This window comes from Petromyzon marinus, chromosome 6 (genome assembly GCF_048934315.1).
Source record: "Petromyzon marinus isolate PM22_M1 ecotype Great Lakes invasive population chromosome 6, UKy_Petmar_22M1.pri1.0, whole genome shotgun sequence".
Taxonomy (NCBI): Eukaryota; Metazoa; Chordata; class Hyperoartia; order Petromyzontiformes; family Petromyzontidae; genus Petromyzon; species Petromyzon marinus.
Genome location: NC_133672.1, coordinates 11,373,351 through 11,394,710, shown reverse-complemented (window position 1 = coordinate 11,394,710; position 21,360 = coordinate 11,373,351). Strand labels below are relative to the sequence as shown.

Genomic DNA, 21,360 nt, shown 5'->3' with positions numbered 1-21,360 from the left:
CAATAATAAGAGCGTTTTGCTCTCATCACCATCATCATCATCATGTGGTTCAGTCCGCATACAGAAATTCCTGCGCGTGCTGGAGAGGCGGTTCCAACCAGAGAGTCGGGCGTGCACTGAAATCCCAATGCATCCGACAAAAAGATAAAGAAATTGTTGGGGAAAGTGTTGTTAGCGAGCACCTATGAAGGCCGGCACGGCACACGAGGGGCCACCCACCCCCTCGTGTACCGTTCCGGCCTTCATAGGTGCTCGCTAACAGCACTTAGCCCCTACAGTCTGTTAAGGCTATATGGGGGATCTTTGTCTTTGTATGTGTTTAATCTAACGTTGTCCCCGACGTGTGCTCAACACGTCGTTTTTTGCCGCGTCAAGATTGCTGCAATGCAGAGTTCTACGCGGTCAGAGGGAGCGTTCGTCCGTACCACGGCGGGCGGTGCAGGATTTATGTTCAAGTAAAATGAAATATTTGCCCGTGACCAAATCACCCGGATTTGAATCCCACCGATCTCGTTAGATCTCGGATGTTAGAGCGGGGTTGAGCCCGCGTTTTGCTTGATAGGTTTAGTTCATTGTCCTTCCCCCACAACCTCCGACTTGGCACGGTGGGCTACGTACGGTGCGAAAGAAGTTCAGCGTACATAGGATACCGAACTGGTGACCAATGACGCACGCCAGGTTGGTGGTGTCATAGGGGGGCTGCGGAGCATTGCTACGAGGCGGGAGCTGTACTTCTATGCTCCCCGCTTCCAGCCCGCGCTGAACAGACTTTGGTGAAATCGTAGGCGTGATGGAAATGCCCTCAAACAGCGGTGGATTGACAAAAAGGAGCCGTATATATGAAAGCAAATAGAAATATTTTTTGTTTACCAAGACCCCCCCAACGTGCAATGCGAAACTCTTCACGATGACTTCTCGTAATTTGTTAAATAATCTATAGTGCATTTACAACATTGCTGCTTTACAGTGACACACATCGTGTATCAAGGGCCAATACCCTGGGCTGTACGATGCAGGGTCAATATTACTTCTAGCAGTTTGAGTACAGGTTCAACGCCGTAGCAATACAAACATACCTCAATAAGGTGACATTCTCTGACATTTCATATCTCGAAGCGTGCGACATACAATGCAAGGCAGGATGTGTGCTTATTAATAGCAATAACACACAAGCTATTTGTCAAGTCACTGCCGAATTAAAGCCTCCCCCAACGTCGTGTCTGTCCGTGGAGGTTTGTTTAACCATACTTCACGTCGGTCAGTGTGGAATTGGTGATATGTGTTAAGGGGCCATCCATTGAGTACGTACGTCAAAAATTGTCAAAACTTGACCCCTCCCCCCCTCCCTGTACGCACGCGAACTTTCTACACTCCCCCCCCCCCCCACCTGCGTACGTTCGCTAACGCCCCCCCCCCCACCCCCCACCCCCCGAATCCTATAGAACGGCCGATATTTTATCCACGCAGAAACGATCAAGGATTAATAATATTAACGTGTTTAAGCAAACAGATTTGAAGGCTAATGTAGACAAATTATTATCCAGGCTTAACCCCCCCGCCCCCCCCCCGTTTCCTATGCGTACTAACAATGTCAGTAGACCCCCCCCCCCCCATACGCAAGCGTACGCATTTGGGTGAACCCCCCTCCCTCCTCCATGCGTACGTGCTAAATGGATGGCCCCGAAGAGCGTGGGGGGGGGGGCAAGGTGCTGGTTGAGGCAATCACCCGCGGATGATGTTAGCCCCTGGCTGGGAATCAAACTCAGCTCAGTATGGTCATAGCGCAGAGCGCTAACCACTATGCCATCGCTCCCCACCTCCGAGTGTCGATTCATCGTCGTCATACACACGGCCAATGCACTGCCGGAGTAATGCGTGACAGTGTGTTTATTCGACTGTATAAACATCGACGCATACGTCCACAATCTCATTGCATCACACGTATTTAATTGCACCGCACACAAGGCAATGGCTGCGTATGAATGCAGGGAACAAAACGTGAGCGAATTGAGCAATGTATTTCGCAACGCCGTGAGCACGACTTGAATAGAATGCAGAGAGCACGATGTCCGAGAGTAGATTCTTATGTGTACGGGTCGCTATGTGTACATACACAAGATATCCTGGGGAAAACGTGTACACGCAGTTGGTCTGTGGATATACGTTGTGTGTATCTGCATGGGTTACTTTGGCGAGTTCATGTAACTCAACAAGGCAGTGGCTGCCGCTGTATACAGATGCGCACGCAAAAATCTGCAGTGAGTGAAATTCATGCTCATTTGCTTGCGATTTAGCTGTAGGCTATATCCAGACAATAGCGTTTCATCGAAGTTGGTAATTAACAATAATAATATCAATACACCTAAAACGATCAAGCATTTTGGAAATCCACTGCTGGATGAACCTCCCAGCCACCTCCCCGCACCCACGTTTTGTCGGTAGCCGGCGATTTCAGACTCAGTCCTGGGTCCTGCATCGTTCATTTTTCACGAACCTGCACTGACCAGCGTGGTGGAGTATGGTCCAACAACAGCCACGACCGACACGGGGCGGGGAACACAACTTCATCCAGCAGTGGATTAACAAAAGGCTGAACGTTAATTGAAATCCATACACTTATGTATAGGGCAATTATGCGGTTATTTTAGCTCCGGTACGTGAGGTCACGCTATGCAGCTTGAGTCCCCTTGGCCCCGAATCACAGATTATAATTGTACGTACCACCTTGAGATAACAACACTTGAGTTGTGCCAAGCTGTTTATATGACCCCCCAAAAAAACGCGAATGATGCAATCATATTATTTAATAAGTGCTCTGGCCCTTGGACTATTGACACCACGAGGCACTGCGAATTTAAGACTCCAAGCACGGCGTCTCATCCGCCGTGGATTGCCCGCCGCTTTATTCCCCGTGACGATGGTCAAAGGCAGCAAGGAGCGGGCGGGCGGCGACTCTCGACACCAATACAGGAAGCGTCACGATCTTAGCGGGGCGTGAACATTGCCGCAATGGGCTTTGTACGCAAAAAGTTTACCGACTATTTGAATTCAGTCTGACTTCGACTTGACAGCTTTGCACGGGCGCAGCGGTGTCTGGCAGAGTAACGGCAACCGGAGACATTAAGACTGCGTAGGTTTTCGATGGTCGCGCTGGACAGCACTCTGGTGTGTGTGTGTGTCTTGTAACGAGCCTGAAGAAGCTCCCAGCACGAGCGTCGAAACGTCGGACATCGTGCCAAGGAAAACAACACGGAGGTACAACCGGATACAGCAAGTTGGAGAGCGAAGTTAAGATAGGTAAGGCATTGCGTGGCATGTTCAAATTCGAAGTGAAAACATTTCATATTGTACAACAATCTTGTTCATAGCCGTGGGGGGCGCGGAAGGGGGTGGGTGGGGGAGTTGTCACTGGGGGGTTGGGGGAGAGAGAGGCACTCTTGTCTTTTGCCTCTCGCTGCTCCTCCACATCGATCACTTGTCGGCACGAACGTCGCCTGCACTGAAGTAAGAGCACGGACTCGTGTTTGTGTCCAGCTCCATGTACGTTTCCTCTTCCCCTTCTTCGTCGTCACAGCGCCTCTTGCTCGCATTCGCGAAGGCGCCCAATTCTCTCAACTCTGGTTCATCGTCCACGTCGTCCCCATCATAATCATCTCCCTTCTCGCTCTTCTCTTCGTCCGCACCAAACCTGGACGATGGCTCCCCCTCGCTCCCGTCCGCGCCCGCCGACGCGCATCGCCGCGGCTCTGCGGCCACGCTTTGCTCCTGCAGGCCGAACCTCTTGAAGGCTCTGAGCAGAAACTGGAGCACGTCCCTCTGGCCGGCCCTGCTGGCGTGCGCGATGGCGCTGCGCCCGCCGTGGTCGGAGACGCGAGGGTCGGCCCCGCGCTGCACCAGCAGGCGCACGGCGTCCAGGTGTCCCCTCTCGCTGGCGTGACTCAGCGCGGTGCGACCCTCGCTGTCCTGCGCGTTCACGTCCGCGCCGGAGTCGAGAAGGAGACGGAGAAAGGCGGCGCGGCCCGAGTCCAGCGCCGAGGCGGCGTGGGTGAGCAGGGTCTGGCCAGAGGCCACCTGTGCGTCCACGATCCTCCGGTCTAACGCGTCGAGGATGAAGCGGGCCAAATGCAGCTTCCCTTTCCCCATGGCTTCGAGCAGCGCCTGTGTGCCGCTCTGCTCCAGGACTGATTGTCGCTGTCGCATCATGGCTGTGTGATTCGTTGGGCCACTTGCTCGATGGTCGTGTTGATGAATGGCAGGTTGTGTTCGTCTTCTCTTCCTTTCGTTTGGTGGTGGGGAAATTGATCAGCAGCAGCACGTGTTTATGTTCATGTCGAGGTTGGTGAGTGGGGACGGCTTCAAAGGTGGCCTGATGAATGTGTGAAACTTCTGCCAGCGAATGATCGAAACGGGCAGTGTTGAACTATTAATAGGTGTAATATATATGTGTGCGATTAAGTTAAAATAGCCCACCTACGAATGGCAGAGAGAGAGAGATAGAGAGATAGGGAGGGAGCTATATAGTCCAAGAAGCTGTAACTGCGTGTGGCCAGAGCTTACGTCTCTCTGCGTTGGCTGGGGCAGAAATTCAAAAGTCTGTAAAAATATATCGTGCCCTTCATTATTCGTGTTGCTAAGGTGAGTCCCCTTGGTGATGCCGTGTGTAACAAGACCCGAGAACATGACGCATGCACGCTGTTTTCTATTACAAAAAGGGCAAAATACAAGCAAGCGTGTTCTCGTCGGCTCACTAAATTAACAGCGGGGTTGTAATTTTTTTGTATTGAACTCAAATTTGGTACCGTGGATATTATAAACATTTGCCAGCATGTATGTTATAGCCATATATATAAAATATTCAAGTAAAAATGTGTACGATTTGGTTTTGCAAAAATGTGCCACTTTTGCGTTGATTACATGCGGCAAGCAACTTAACAATTCGTTCAGCCTCTGGGGTGCGTCTGACGCACACGTGTGAGTCGCGAATGAGTCTCCGGGGCGGGTGGGTCCTCGTGTACGAGCGGTGCCGACGGTAATCTTCTTCTTCTCTCGTATGGCTGGTTTACAGGCAGAGCAACAACTACAATTTTATATTTAGCTGGCCAAGCCAGACCAACGGAGTCACGATGAGCGGAGTGTATCGCTGTGATTTCTCCGCCGATGATGACGCATTGGTAATGGGTAGGGGCGTGGTCACAGAGTGGAAGTGATTAGACGAACCCAGAGAGAGACCCGCGTTCATCCTACGTGTAATTATTCAATTTATACGGATTTTGAGGAGGTGGACAGACCAAGTGCCCTGCATACGCTCGATAGCTTAAACTATAGTTTGAAGAAGAACGAGTCGTCAATGTGTATTATTCTTGTTTGGAAAATGTTTTCACAGACCTATACGTCTAATAATACATTCATTCGTATTTAAAAAAAAAAAACTTGAATCATTCACGATCTTTTTTCAGGTTGAGTAATATTCTGCACTTTACAGCAATGTCAATTCTTTGTTTTGCTTAATTAATTCGCATGCTCTGAATTAAGGGTTGGAAAATGTCATGTTAGGTTGCGTACACACGTGTACATGTATATCCAATTGCGTATTTAAGCCATTGTTGTTTCTCTGCAATGCTGCGGTGCATTTTTCACGTGGGAACCAACCGCATCATCATCCGCATCATCATCCTCCGCATCATCATCATCATCTGCATCATCATCATCATTGGCTATGTCAATAAACGATGGGCGATGATAAAAAAACAAGATTAACGAGAATGCCAAGTATTGCATTGTAATCGGTCACTCTAATCCTGCTCTTTGTTTGATAGAGCATCGGGAGTCGACGCTGCAGTAAGCGTCGCAATGTCCCCAGCATGGTGTGCGTGTAGTTAGGAGCTTTTGTATAATCACGGTTGTTAATGTTTGGACAGTCGCTTGATACACGACGAGATGTACCCCCACTCAGATCCAGCGATCCTCCACCAGCTTCATGGCTTTCGCGAGTCTCAAGAATATGTGCAAATGCTTCACAAGGTATCTTCCATGATTGCACAAAACGAATACTTAACGATGAATACTATATCTTGTCTACGTTCACAACGTTTATGTGGTGTGCATGGCGCGTGCGCGTGGAGGATATTATTTGCAAGAATGGGATAAACTCTCACAGATTTTTTTTTAAATAGTTGTTTTTTATATGTTGTACGTCATTGGTTGAACGCATTGCGAAACAATACCGCGTGCGTTCGTTCACACAGGAATAACACTGCGAATATTGGTTCACAGAGAAATAACACAGCGGGCACTCTGTGCGTATCTGTTTTGAGAGCTAACATATTGACTTATTTTTATTTTACCAGGTAAGGCACACTGAGCTATACAGTTATTTTTTTCACCAATGACTTGGCCACAAATGATAGCTTAACGATGTGGATTGTCACGTGGAAATATAGAGCAGCTAGATACTTTAATGACTTGTTTCTAAATGTGGAGACCACGGGCAGAGAGAACATACTAACTCCAAATATAAAAACATCAGGGGTGCGGATCGAACTCACGACCTGTACATCAGACGAGGTAGTTAACATCTTGCCACCGCGGCACCGCTATTAATAAGGCCACAAATGCAACTTAAAGTAGCTTAAACGATGCAACGTCTCGTTTGGTTTCCGGAATGGCATCGTTATGCCGAGACATTCAAGGGAGCTTACGGTACTGACAGTGTGGCTTCAAATGAATCCACATACGTAAGTTAATAATATGGCACTCTTTGGCTTTGGGTTATCTATCTTTGGACTCAGACGTTTCAACTATCCATTTTATATCCTACACATACGACATAGTTCATCCTCCACCTGCAGCGGGATAAATGATGTTCCTTTCCCTGGTCGCATCTGGATGAAGATCAATTGAAAGTTTCAAGACTATCGCGACGGTAGTTTATGTAAATGCGTCTATCCTGAATATGTGTGGCGGTGGTGTATATTGTCCTTAATAGGTGCTCGCTGAGAGCAGTTACCCCATGAGTCTGTTCAGGTTATATGGAGGATCTTCGTCTTTGTGTATGGTCTACAGCTCCTAACGGTCAACACGCCTCCATAACATGCTGTGTTGTGTGTGTACGCCCTCGACAAATGTAGCTGTCGGGACACGCGTTCAATATTCATCTTGGCTATGCGTTGTCAATGTCACTTGTCATTAGGACGAGCTTCAGGTCCGGCTCCAGCTCTTCTTGGATGGGGGGGGCAGGGTGGCACTGTAATCGTGATGTTCACCACCACCACTCCTAAGAAGCGGAGTGAACTTGCTTGGGCCAAAACGGAATTTAATGTTTCAGGGCCCACCCCAGAGCCCCCAACGTGTGAGCGCTGGTCAACTTCCTTGCAGTGATATGTGCTATGGAGAAGGGCGATTGCCCGAAACGTCGCCCATAGATTGCCTCAAACGTCGACTATTGCTGCAAAAATCTATAATTTTAACGCAGTGTTATCAACGAACTTGAGGTTTTCATTTTTTGTTATTTTTTTTCCCTTGCAGCGATTGTCTGTAACCAGCTGTGGCTAAATTGCGTGCCTCATGAGCCACACGCAGTCGTGTTAGTCTACATAGCAGCCAGGCTTTAATGTGAGATGGCGTCGTCCGGGACTGAGCTCTGGAAAATATTTCTCTGCCCCATGCCCCGACCCCTCACTTGTCAGGCGGCTAAGGGGTTGGAGTGCCCCAGAAAATATTCCATGAGAAATGAAGCCTTGAATTCTGTGATGTCCAATCAGAGATAACCTAGGCCTGGTGATCGGCAATACAAATCACAAGAAGAGACATTTTATTTTTCTAATTCGGTATACAAAACTTAAATGTTTCAAGAGTTGCAATGCACGTGAATATAAGAGACGGTGGGTGGTCTTTCATGAACAACGTCGCAAAGCAGTCCTTGAAGAGCCACATGCAGCTCCGGATCTGCAGATTGCCAACCCCAGATCGAGGCTATGATATCCAATTATAGTAATGATGTATAGTATAATCTACTATCTTGTGGCTCTCGGCCATATGAAGGTTTTGGTATATGGCACATAGGGTCAAGAAGTGTGGCCACCCACAGCCTATAATGTTTACGACCATGGCGAGCCATTGGTCGCTGCATCGCGCGCTTTCAGGTGCGCTTCTGCGGCCGTCTGGAATTCTGTTTCGTCCGACATTAGCAAGCCACTGAAGCTGTGCACTATACAATGTAGATTGAACGATCTTTTCTTTATAACTGCTTTTTGTGCTTAGGTGTCTTTCCCCCGCACCTCCGATTATCACGGTTGGCTACACACGGCGCGAAAGAGATACAGCATACCACACACACGTGCATGGTAGTGCTGGGGGGATGGGGGGGGGTAGGACCCAGTGAGGCTGGGGCACGAAGCATCACAAAGTGGCCCCCCTTGATTGGCGCTGCCGGTGTCCCCGCACTGACGAAGCAGGGTGCAAGCGTCGCCACGCGCCTCTTCCTTGCACCTGTCCGCGTGACGCACCCGGCGGAGGTGTTCCCGAGGAGTTGCTGGGAGACCGAGCGCCACGTGCCCCGCGGCTTTGCCCTTCGCGCAATCTGCAACGGGGGTTTTGTGGCAGTGGCTTTGGATCTCGTGGAGAGCAATGGGCGACCGCCGCGTTTGGCACCACGTTTAAGTGAAGGAAACGGCCACTCTGAAAACTATTTTCCGTAAAAAAAAAAATCATAAATGAGAGTGAATTTCTTGCACATCACCATTACCAGAAAAAATGTTACCATTTGAACCTGACTGGGTTTTGGGAGCAGCACCCCAAGAAATGATCAACAACTCCCCGTGCCTTTCTCTTTTTCAGTGCTGGGAATGACATAGATAATGCAAAACAAATATATGAAAGTCCATAAAAAAAAATCCACATAGCTGAAAACGTTGTAGAGAACGTGCTTCTACGACTACTCTGCTCAGCGACAGTGTGATGTGGAACCGGTTCAGATGGCATGAGGGCCTTGACGCAAGAATCAAACTTGGGGTTCTCAGTGCTATTGTGCCACTGGACGAGTGTATCGTCTTTTGTGAGGGCTCTTTGCGGCTGTTGATAATTTTGCTTTGTGCATCGCAATGGAACTGAACGCTGCCAAGGGTATTTTGCGGAATACACGAAGGTATATCCGGACTGTAAAAAGCTCACAAAAATGGGAAATCCTTGACACAAGCAAAACACTGTTTTATTTTATACACGCTGTAACCCCATACCAGCGTAATAATGATCAATTCCATATACAACACACAAATGTAAAAAAAAAAGTAGTGCTGATACCATAACTTACGTTTTTTTTCCCTTTTATTTCGTCAATTAAAAAAAAAGTGTACAATACGGTTGGGAAGGGGCATAAGGGCGTCATGCTAGTGTTGCATAGAAAAAAAATACACGTGTGTTACGATCACATTGCTCACACAAACCTTTATATACAGAAGAGACACGAAGCCACTGCCAATATTCACTGCACAAGCCCAATCAATTGCGTTAACACCAACACTCACTGAAGGCAGATAGCTGGCTAACGCGAAGAGCAAAGGATAGTTGCAAAGACCACACCATTATGCAAAAAGCCATGTTTGGACCCGTGCGCAATAAGATTGTGGTAGTAAATTTGAAACATTCACGTAAAGGTATGCAAAACACAGGTTACCCACCACAGAATACACGTGTGCACTTTATGGCACATTCAAAATCAGAAACGGCGACTCCCCAGGTCCTGTTCAGTGCTTACACCTAGTGTAACCTTTATTGGGGGTGCATACATCACACAGAGGTTTGTTTAACTATTTTAGAACGAAAAAAAAACTGTACAGTTACTTATACTATGCAATTATATTGGAAGCTCTTTGTACGGTAAAATTCTTAAAATGTTAATACGGATACTTTACCACTATAAAATTTCACCTTTTAAAACAGCAATACACTTTGTACATTTTAATTTCACAATGACGTCTAGAAATTATCGCCTGCCTTTTAACCGCTTTCCGTTATTAGTCGAAGAGCCCAGACCAGATATTTCGCTTGTCGATGCCAGCTGAGGTCGCCAATAACACAATAAGTTATGTGAAAACCACGTTAAGTTAGCGGGTTATCAAACAACGTTTTGCTACCTTAGGTGGTACCGATTTCTGCTCTGGAGCACGTGAACTTCATCTCACAATCCCTAAATATAACGTCAGAGTTCAAATCTTTTGGAATTTAGGCATTAAAAATGCATGTACAGTAGTATTTAATGTTACTGAGTTTTCAAAACGAATAAAATTCACTCAAATAAACTTCAAAAGGCATGCTCGACAGTGTTTCAGCGTGTTCTGCATCTGCAAAAAAATACTGTATCCATTGGGAAATATCCAACCAATCTGACCTCGCCACCGATTATAATAATAACAACAGAATTCCATTGTTGCATTATCATACCAATTGTGTTTTTTATAAGATTCCGGGGTAGGCCGTCACTAAAAATTCACACGTGCTTAGTTTCAAGGTCACAAGCCCCCGTTCAACTGATGCACCGCAAGCTTAAAGACAATTACTTCATATTTACTTGTTGGCTCAACAAAGTTGAAAGCTGCATTACAGTCAATGCATACAGTCAATATTATACCAAAAGTAACACATTGAGAGGGTGTGATCCAAGAAAACTGAAACCTCACTTTTCCTTACAAATATTGAGTGGCACCCCAGTGCTGAAATATTAATCATTTCCCTTTCTCAGAAGGCTGCAAGTTGCAGGGTGGATCCCATTCACCCCTGAATCTCGTAACGTGCAAGCGGCTCGGCGTTTATTTTAGTTAGAGGCGTAGCGCCGTTGTTTTTAAAAGACATTGTATTCAACGCAGAACACTGTAGCGGCACGTCCGCACTCTGATAGCTGGCACCAAACTGTGCCACATGCCCTCCCGCAAGGCCTTTGTGGCAGCCTCGGTACCGACAGTTATTTTGTTTTAGTTATTCTTCCGGTTTCATGTTGACGATGTACATGTACGTTATCGGAACGGCAAAGGGTTAATAAACTAGTGACCTCTGGATTGAAAGTCCAGTGGACAATTATTTTGTTTCACCATAAAGGATGAAATAATTGAGCAACGCAGCAAACAACTTAATGTCTCATTTCCCCCTTACAACTTGCACTTCATAATATAAGTCTAGGGTTACAGCAACAGGCTCGCTGAAGGGGTTGTGAGGGTTAATGAACAGTGTTAAAGCGTGTGGGCCAATGTTCTTAAGACTGCATGTGAGCATTGCTTATAAAGTGCATATTTTGAAGGAGAAACGGTTCAGGAGCACTATTTTCTCTTTTGTATTACGCTGGCAATCCTTTAAGAAGTGGCGGATGGTTGCAATGATTGTTGTATACAGGGTCTTCATTTATCGCTGATATTTTTCCGGGTCGTTGGTAAGAGTGGAGAAGACATGTTACTAGTATGCCACACAGCAAGAGGTAATAGTGGATGTGGTGTGACTGGTGCGGAAATATTTCCTGGCTGAATTAAGCTCTGGTTGTGCAATGTGCTCGGTATTATCACCGTTTAATCCATTTTAGGGGAGCACAGTTTTCTGTATAGTTGTGCATTTTTGTAAGTTTGAAAAATCAAAAATATTTAGTGATTTTTTTTTGCGACAAAGCCAGAATTTTCTGCACGTCAAACTTAACCAGTAGTCACATATCCTGGGGGTTATATTATACATTGAATTTTTTTTAAATATTATATTAAAAAGCTAATTAAACATTTACAAACCATACACATCTTTTTCATGAAAGATACGACAGACAGGGTTTGATAGTGGCTGTGAAGCACTGCTGAAAAATAAAAAAATGCATTGTTTACCACAGTGTTTATACCCATCTATGCCAGATGAATAAAAAAAAATGTCAGTCCACAGTGCATATAGTCATGGATGTATATGGTAATATTACGGAAATGTTAAATAATTCATTTTTATTAAGTGCAGAAAATCATATTGCAAATATATTATTTTAATTAAGCCACTATACAGTACAAACTTCAAAATAACCGTCATAGATATAAACTGTTAATGTTTGGTCATAATCCAACAACAATAACGCATATTTTTAAACGAGACTTATCAAAGTTGTTGTCATTTTAAAACACGTTTCTGTAATATATATTTAACTTCAAAGAGTAACACGGTAAGACGTGTATAATATAGGTTTTGTTACATTTTCTGATAGCGTAGAGCAATCTATGCTGCAGTAAAAACTGGTGTAATTGTAACATTTGCATATAATACCATAATCTTAACTGAACCTAATCATGCCGTTAGAAGAAAAAAACGAACCAAAAACACGAGTCATTTACAAAGTGCAAGGTAAACAGTATCCATGAGCAATTACAGTGATTATCACACTTCCTTTCACATATGCCGTGTACACATACACGTGAGTTATTGTATTGCCTCCCAATGATCGATTTCCCTAAAAGCATCCAGATGAAGGAGTGACCGTCAACAACGACGAATGTGACATTTTTAAAATGATCCACTATAGCTAATCTAGACAACACTTCAGTAGCAGTTGATCCAAAGCTCATGTAATTACTGACGTAAGGGGAGTTCTGAGTGGACTGCATGATACAGCAGCTGCCTGACGTCCACGTCACAGCATTCGGAATTGTGTCGCTCTTTACATAATCCCATTTAATTACGAATCTAGCTGAAGGCTCCACCTTGCACGCAGCTTCTAAAAAGTCTTGTGAACAGCACTTATGCCATTGTACAACAACGATTTACACGTCAAACAGAATACGGCTTGTACTGTAATGTGGGCATGCTTGGCTATCACGAGAGTCTGACAAGATTGTCTGGGGACAACTAATGAAGCAATCGAGGTGTTGAAAAGAGAGAATAATTTATTTTTTGGACCGATCGCCGCATGCAAAATAAATGTCGTGCACGCGCCTCAACTCACCACGGCCAAATAAAGTTGTCACACGAGCAAACATGCCAAACTATTATTGTTGCTTCAGTACACCGATGTGCTGGAGAGTGCACCACACACGTGGGGATTTTACTTTGCACAATCAGACGCAAAAAAAATATATTATGAATCGTAACATTGGTGATGAAAGTCCAAGTGATAAACATAGAATTGTCCTTTTGAGCTGTCGATCATGTCAATGCATTGTACCCTATGCATAAAAGGTATGGATTGTTGGATGTTGTTTTTATTAAAAAAAACTGACTTATTCAAATACCAAATGATATGCATATCCGCAAGAGGTGGTCTTTTGATAATAATACACACCAATACATTTAAAATTGTAGTATACGTATGGTGGGCCTACACGAGGTCTTCATTTAATTTCGGTTAAATGTCTGTTTCAATTCGATTGTGAATTTAAAAGTCTCCTTATTTGAAGGGGAGCACACGCATTGTGGTTAATTAGGTATTGTATATTTTGTGCATTGCCTATTTACAGTGCAGTAATGTGACTATGATATGCCATTTTCCATACATTCAATCTACTGAAGGTGATGAGTAGTGAGCAGTGAAAACCCATTATTTTTAATACCACATGCATGCCCCCATAATATCATTAATTAAATTCAGTTTAGCAACATTTGCAATGCAGCACAGTAGTATACAACAGTATCACTAAACATTTTTACGAGCAACAGAAATTATGAAGAAAAAAAACCACAACTTATCTTAGCACCGTAACTAACTGCAACACATTTTAATACTACGCTTATTTTGCATAGCATTAATGCCCACTAAAAATTAAATAATAAAACGTGCAGGACAAACATGAGTACAAATGTAACAAATTTAAAGTTATTAGGTATAGACGACAGAGAGCAGAGCAATAACTGCTTTGTTAAGCCTATGTCTATTTAGTGTAGCGAATAAATGTTGAACATTGCCTCTAAATAGGATAGGTTTATGGAGACCCAACTACCAGGCAAACATTTGAGTCGTGGCCAAAGCCATTCATGCCTGGTTGTCACTGGCTATGCTGTCTTTTCGTTGCAGCTGATGTTGCAGAGATGGGTGGTACAGTTTTATAAAGTACACGTACTTTAAAGATGTAATTTCATTACATACGTAATGGGTATGTAAAATACACAACGCAAAGTAATTGGTAATTGTACTTACGCAACGATACCCAAGTAATTTGTAATTTGAATGTATTTTGCCCACCTCTGCTATGCCGTCACCATGTGATCAGTGTGTATACTTCATGTAGCAGTACTAACCGTCAGCCACGTCCAGATATCGAACAAGTAATTGTTTCCTTAATGATTCCTACCAAAAGTGTTCTATTCCCTATGACATAGAGCGTTGTAAGAATGTATGACGCTTGGTGATAATGATACAATATTCCCTTAGTTCTAGCAATGGCAGACCAAATAATCATATTTTATCTCAGCATATATTGATTTGGTGGGGCCTCGTTGTAGGCCCAGTGATTATTGTATCTTGTAATTGTATAATTTCATATGCCCCTGTACCTTCCCCGTTCTGCTGTAATGCGCACTGATGTCTACTTTATGGAGGGCGATATTGGCACGTAAAATAAAGATTGATTGAGATAAATAATGTGTTGGTCTATTGAAACACATCTCTGCTTACAGGCTTGAATTACATCAGTGACTCCTAATAACCCATTCTGCTTATTTAATGACATGTAACGAAGACGATGGAGCTAGCAGTAGTTCTATCCTGCAGAAAAAGAAGTTGCGATACTCCGGAGCCATGATGTGTGCATAATTGTAAAACCTGGTTGGGGTGCTTAGTAGATTGGGGAAGCTAGGTCTTTTCAAAATAGAAAGTTATTGAAATCACTATCCACCTCACTAACCGTGACCACCTGTGACCAACAACTGCAGCGTCCAGGGTATAGATGAACTGAGCCGGCACTGCATAACAATCTCTGACTTGCTCTCCCACTGGTACATCTGAGCCGAGCCAGCAGTGAGGAGCCTCACAATACGGGTGGTTTTTCCACTGTCTATTTGCCGAGTTTAGAAAGAACCAAACTATGAAACTCTGACCTTATAAGACTTCTGAGTCTGGCTCGCAGCCAAGCAGGGCCAGGGGTGGGAAGAGGGGGGGGGGTTATAATTGTAGTCATTACGTTATTTCAGACAGCATACGCACGTGTGATGCAGACGTCACTAGGCACAGCTCGGGGCTTTCTGTCGTGGAACATAACCGATAGCGCCTCCTGAGCTAAGCCGAGTTTGTTCGGCATGGCCCCGGCATGGTTTGGCTGTGTCAATGGAAAAAGGGGCTTCTGAATGTTTTAGTCAACATTTGCAAGTAAAAATACACAAGGAAATAACACACCTCTTAATGTTCAATACTCGTTAATGAATTTTGTGTGATTGCATGGCACCTCACCATTTGTGGTATATGTACAAAGACCTCGTATACATAGGTGGCAAATTTTAAGCAAGAAATTCGAGATTTTCATCAGACTTAGTGAATGTGGACTAATGTATGTCCAGATATGGAATGTTGTGCAATGTCAGGCTGCACTTTAATTTGTCATCTTCACTGACCTAAAAACTCAAATATGCTTGTAGTTAGCGTCGAATATTTCAACCTTCTCTGGAGCTACAATATCAAGAGTTTAGCCACCAGTTAACATGAAAGGCCCAATGCTGGACAATACAATACTGGAGACTTTCAACATACCACCACCAATAATACCTGTTCTGCCTTGCAATTAACATGACAAGTATGGAAAATTATCTATGCAAATAATTACCGACATTTCCAAAATTCACAAGCTGTGTCATGCAACGGTGCTTCGTACAAGACATTCCAAAAAGGTCACCCCGATTGTAAACTACAAACTCTCAATGCAATAGTAAAGTATAAAATATTCAAACGGATAATGTACACTACCAAAACAGGCATGACGTATTCGAATCTGTTCATGCCATGCAAATCGGATTTTAAATGTCACTTAACAAAACACGTCGCAGGTATAGGATCTGGCTGCAGCACTTGGCTGTGTGAGACACCCACACGAGGTGACATGACGTGCCTCTCAAGGGGGGTGGGGTGGGGGAGAGTACAACAGCATTTCTCCAGGCATGCAGGTTTTTAATCACACTTTTAAGACCACAGTAAAAAAAACTAAATGAGATTTCGCACTATTGCAGCTTCGTAAGATTTTTCTGGGGGAAAAAAAATTGACATATATATTGAGCAGTGCTCAATGTGTTAAACGTCCTCAAGTACAAACAATTTCTGTGAATATATCCGACAATCACCCGGCATGTGCCGGGTGATTGTCGGAGAGTCGATCCTGGATAGTGCTTGGACGGGCAACCGCCGTGCATAAAACAGGCTGCCATAGAGTGCTTGGCGGATGCTATTTTGTGGGCAGTGCAGCAAAATCCATTGTTGTGTTGTACTATGCTCTCACATCTATGGTGCCCACCTTCACGCTGCACTGACCGGCGTGGTGAAGCGTGGTGAAGCATGGTGAGGGTCCCGTGACCCACAACGGAGTGAGGTGGCCCTCACTCGGTGGTAGAGTGATGATAGGACTGGACCTGTCTACGTGCCGCTCTGTGTACCACTTTGGGCTGGGCGAGTCTATGTATCGCTCTGCCCCCGGTACACGTTTCAGCATAACATTGGAACGCAGTTTCTTGAGAAAGAACATGAGAACATTGTGTATAGCACACACAGGTATATACAGTGAGGGAAAAAAGTATTTGATCCCCTGCTCATTTTGTACGTTTGCCCACTGACAAAGAAATGATCAGTCTATAATTTTAATTGTAGGTTTATTTGAACAGTGAGAGACAGAATAACAACACAAAATTCCAGAAAAACGCATGTCAAAAATGTTATAAATTGATTTGCATTTGAATGAGGGAAATAAGTATTTGACCCCTCTGCAAAACATGACTTAGTACTTGGGGGCAAAACTCTTGTTGGCAATCACAGAGGTCAGACGTTTCTTGTAGTTGGCCACCAGGTTTACACACTCAGGAGGGATTTTGTCCCACTCCTCTTTGCAGATCTTCTCCAAATCATTAAGGTTTCGAGGCTAACGTTTGGCAACTCGAACCTTCAGCTCCCTCCACAGATTTTCTATGGGATTAAGGTCTGGAGACTGGCAGGCCACTCCAGGACCTTAATGTGCTTCTTATTGAGCCACTCCTTTATTGCCTTGGCTGTGTGTTTTGGGTCATTGTCATGCTGGAATACCCATCCACGACCCATTTTCAATGCCCTGGCTAAGGGAAGGAGGTTCTCACCAAAGATTTGACGGTACATGGCCCCGTCCATCGTCCCTTTGATGCGGTGAAGTTGTCCTGTCCCCTTAGCAGAAAAACACCCCCAAAGCATAATGTTTCCACCTCCATGTTTGACGATGGGGATGGTGTTCTTGGGGTCATAGGCAGCATTCCTCCTCCTCCAAACACGGCGAGTTGAGTTGATGCCAAAGAGCTCCATTTTGGTCTCATCTGACCACAACACTTTCACCCAGTTGTCCTCTGAATCATTCAGATGTTCATTGGCAAACTTCAGACGGGCATGTATATGTGCTTTCTTGAGCAGGGGGACTATGTGGGCGCTGCAGGATTTCAGTCCTTCACGGCGTAGTGTGTTACCAATTGTTTTCTTGGTGACTATGGTCCCAGCTGCCTTGAGATCATTGACAAGATCCTCCCGTGTAGTTCTGGGCTGATTCCTCACCGTTCTCATGATCATTGCAACTCCACGAGGTGAGATCTTGCATGGAGCCCCAGGCCGAGGGAGATTGACAGTTCTTTTGTGTTTCTTCCATTTGCGAATAATCGCACAAACTGTTGTCACCTTCTTACCAAGCTGCTTGGCAATGGTCTTGTAGCCCATTCCAGCCTTTTGTAGGTCTACAATCTTGTCCCTGACATCCTTGGAGAGCTCTTTGGTCTTGGCCATGGTGGAGAGTTTGGAATCTGATTGATTGATTGCTTCTGTGGACAGATGCCTTTTATACCGGTAACAAGCTGAGATTAGGAGCACACTCTTAAAGGGAGTGCTCCTAATCTCAGCTCGTTACCTGTATAAAAGACACCTGGGAGCCAGAAATATTTCTGATTGAGAGGGGGTCAAATACTTATTTCCCTCATTAAAATGCAAATCAATTTATAACATTTTTGACATGCGTTTTTCTGGATTTTGTTGTTGTTATTCGGTCTCTCACTGTTCAAATAAACCTACCATTAAAATTATAGACTGATCATTTCTTTGTCAGTGGGCAAACGTACAAAATCAGCAGGGGATCAAATACTTTTTTCCCTCACTGCATCTTATTGAACATGTATACATTTACACATCTTCTGCATAATTTAAGAATGCAAAAAATATAGACTACTGCATAGGACTAAAGAATACCAGTTTTCATGAACCTGACCGTAACATGCACTTTGCAACATCGTGGTGAGCGTGCGAACGCTTTTGGTGTTGGAACTTACGTTTTGTGGGTTTGTCACAAAATGCCAGCTATTCAACCCATTACTATCGCGAATTAAGTGCTCTTTAATATCATGTTGAGTGAGAAAAACAACATTCCTCAAGTAAGAAAGTAAAGCACTGCTTTCTCTCCTGAATGTGAATTAGAGGCTGTATTTAATCAACAAGAACTGGTAAAGTTGTTGGTGGATAATATTTAAAAAAATATATACACCATTAATATATGACCATACTATTCTGTTGCCACAGATATCACAGAGGCCCGTTTCACTTTGTCCATCATTGTGGCGCTCGAGCCAGATAAGTGATTGCAACACCAAGACAAGTCTCAGCGGGGCAATTATAATGGGAAATGTGCAAGGTAATTTCAGAAGCTGCCCCGTGGCTTAAGAAATGTGACACAAATCCTCGCCCCTCCCACCCACAATCATCAACCGATACAGCTAAAATAAGCATTCGTGTGAGAACATTTTAACTGCTTAACCACTCTTCCATGTCGTGAGCAAACTTTAAGTTTCCGCGTAGACAATTGGCCCCGGTATTTTCAAAGGAAAGTGCCTATGAGTTCTAGCAAGTTACTCTTGTACTGCTTTACTCAATGTGCCATGCATGTGTACAGTGATGTAACAGAGTTGTTGAGGTTCAAACAGTTTTTTACAGAGATGCTTCTGTGTCCAGCGTGGCGTATTATTCGTATTTGGTCTGTTATTACCGTAGTTTCAGGTGTAATAATGGTGTTATGCAAACAATATTATTGCATTGATTATTTTCCCAATGGCATATATTATTTTTGTTGTACTCGGTTGTGTGTGAATGACCAATCTGTGAGATGTAAAAGTCTGAGTGGTAGCGTTGGCTGGAGTGTGAATTGCAAAACACCCATTTGTGTGAATAATCTTATACAACATGATGCTGAATTTTTTTCTTTTGCCTTGTGACATGTACAGGTTTTCACATGGCCTCGTGTGTTTTGTGACTGCTGCTCAATTCTGCATCATAATCACATTGATGCCAATGCTTCCGCTGGTGATTGATTTTTCGTGTCACTTTCACGTCTACAGCATTAAACGACTCTCATTGTGGCGCTCTTCAAAGAACAATTCCGTATGCAATTTAGCCCGTGTCAAAATACGTTTTGCCAATTTCCCAATAAAACTAAAAACTGCAGTGACATCTTTAAAACGATTATTTCATATCATGTATTGTACTTGAAATGTTCGTATTAAAATGACGACGCATGACTTCAAAAACATGAATGTGCCTTTTTATGTATGTTGAACTTCTTTTGCACCGTACGTAGCAAACTGTGCTAATCGTTGCTCTCATTTAACAAAAACTATACCACAAATTCACCAGCTCCCGCTAAAGCTTGAAGGTGCTCGTTGCTTGCGGTGGCACGGAGCAACAAAACATATTTTGCGTTATGGAGGTGCTTACTGAAACGCGAAGGCTGTTACCGGAGATGACGGTGAAGTTTGGACTGCCAGTTGCTCAGAGAAAACCTGCAGCATCTTCAGGTCTTTTTCCGCGCTAGTGCCAAAGGTTTCAGTTCGCATGTCTTGAATGAATCCCACTTTCTCGATTCCCTCTTCAGCCTTCTTATTCACGAATAAAGGAGAATTAGCAATTAATGTTGAAAGTTCCGAGCATCGTTTACGGAATACGGATTTGCCCGTGAAGAAGTCCACTCCACCAAGAGGTCCCATCTCACACGCTGCCAATTACCACACAGAGGATCGCAAACGCCCAGCGTTCTTGTTCGTTGCGAGGGAGGGACTTCTCTATAGCCTCGTGACGTCGTCCGTGTCCGTGACCATCGTCAACGCCTCCCTCTCGACGCCGCCACCGCCGTCCCCCAGCGGCAGCACCACCTTCTCGTCCGTCGAGCCGGGAGAGGGGGACAGCTCCGGGGGATCCACCGTGAAACGATCCAGAATCATCGTTCTCATGTCCTGCTCCACCTCCTCGGGCAGTGCTTGGAGCTTGCGCGAGTGATCCACCTCCAGCTGCTGCGAGTACTGCGGCGATAAAAGTGAACGTTCTTCGAGACATTCGCGACAAACACCCGTGACACTGGATCGGTGGTAAATCCAGCAGTGGAAATATTTTTTTTAAATCTAGGGTTTTTTCAAATTGACAGCTTAGTCTGTGTGATAACCATCTTTGACTTGCTCTTCGAAGCCATATAATAAGCGATGTGTTCTTCGAGTGGTTCTTAATCGTACAACAAAATTAAACGAACCTTGTTCAACTGAACGTTATATACCATGAGATGAATCAAAGGCACTCGAATTGGACGTGACCTCGATTTTAAATTTCACGCAATGTTCTAAAGCTGTAGTTATTTTTCAAGCCTGGCCGAGTGCAGGAAGTAGTCCCTATGAACACACTTGCCATATTCTTCCTAAACAACTGTAGCAGCACAATTTAAAACCCAGCAGAGTGATGTCACCTTGACCCACATGGTACTTTATCATATTGGTTCTCTCTGCTATGCTTTAGCCAAGTGGTTCTTAACCTGGGGTGCACGCACCCCCTGAGAGTGCGAGACATGGCCAGATTTTTTTAGAAGGTAAATAATCGAAACGCAAATTAGGCACGGGCATCGAAGTACAACTACTTTGTTTCATAAAACGTATGTATTTATTAACATTATACAAAAGGGTGCAAGGTTAAGAACCACTGCTTCATACGAAAAGAACATCTCAAATCGTGAAACAAATGTATTCGAGATGAATCACATTTTAAAATCGATCTTCTCTCTCCGGTAGCTATGATCATAAATAATCACAATTTATTTGATTTGGTGAAAACACAACAGAAATTTGTTTGTGTGATCAGTGATTAGGATTGGTTTTAAATCAAAAGCTGTGGAAGCGTTAATGTTACGTAAA

General features: G+C 44.3%; 2 protein-coding genes across 3 annotated transcripts in view; both read right to left on the bottom strand.

The window, feature by feature from the left end:
• Positions 1-1,925: 1,925 nt before the first annotated feature.
• Positions 1,926-5,416, bottom strand: LOC116939515 (ankyrin repeat domain-containing protein 63-like). The gene has a single exon (XM_032947984.2). The coding sequence runs from the start codon at positions 4,201-4,203 to the stop codon at positions 3,472-3,474; it is 732 nt and encodes a 243-aa protein (XP_032803875.2). The 5' UTR covers positions 4,204-5,416; the 3' UTR covers positions 1,926-3,471.
• A 3,887-nt stretch (positions 5,417-9,303) lies between these two features.
• PLCB1 (phospholipase C beta 1) overlaps positions 9,304-21,360 on the bottom strand; it is a 196,206-nt gene continuing 184,149 nt past the window's right edge. The window contains exon 34 of one of the 2 annotated variants that reach the window (XM_076065044.1): positions 9,304-20,484. In XM_076065044.1, the coding sequence (XP_075921159.1) occupies positions 20,248-20,484 (237 nt within the window). In that variant the 3' untranslated portion in view covers positions 9,304-20,247. The remainder of the gene's footprint in view (positions 20,485-21,360) is intronic. The other variant, XM_076065045.1, reaches the window with a different exon arrangement.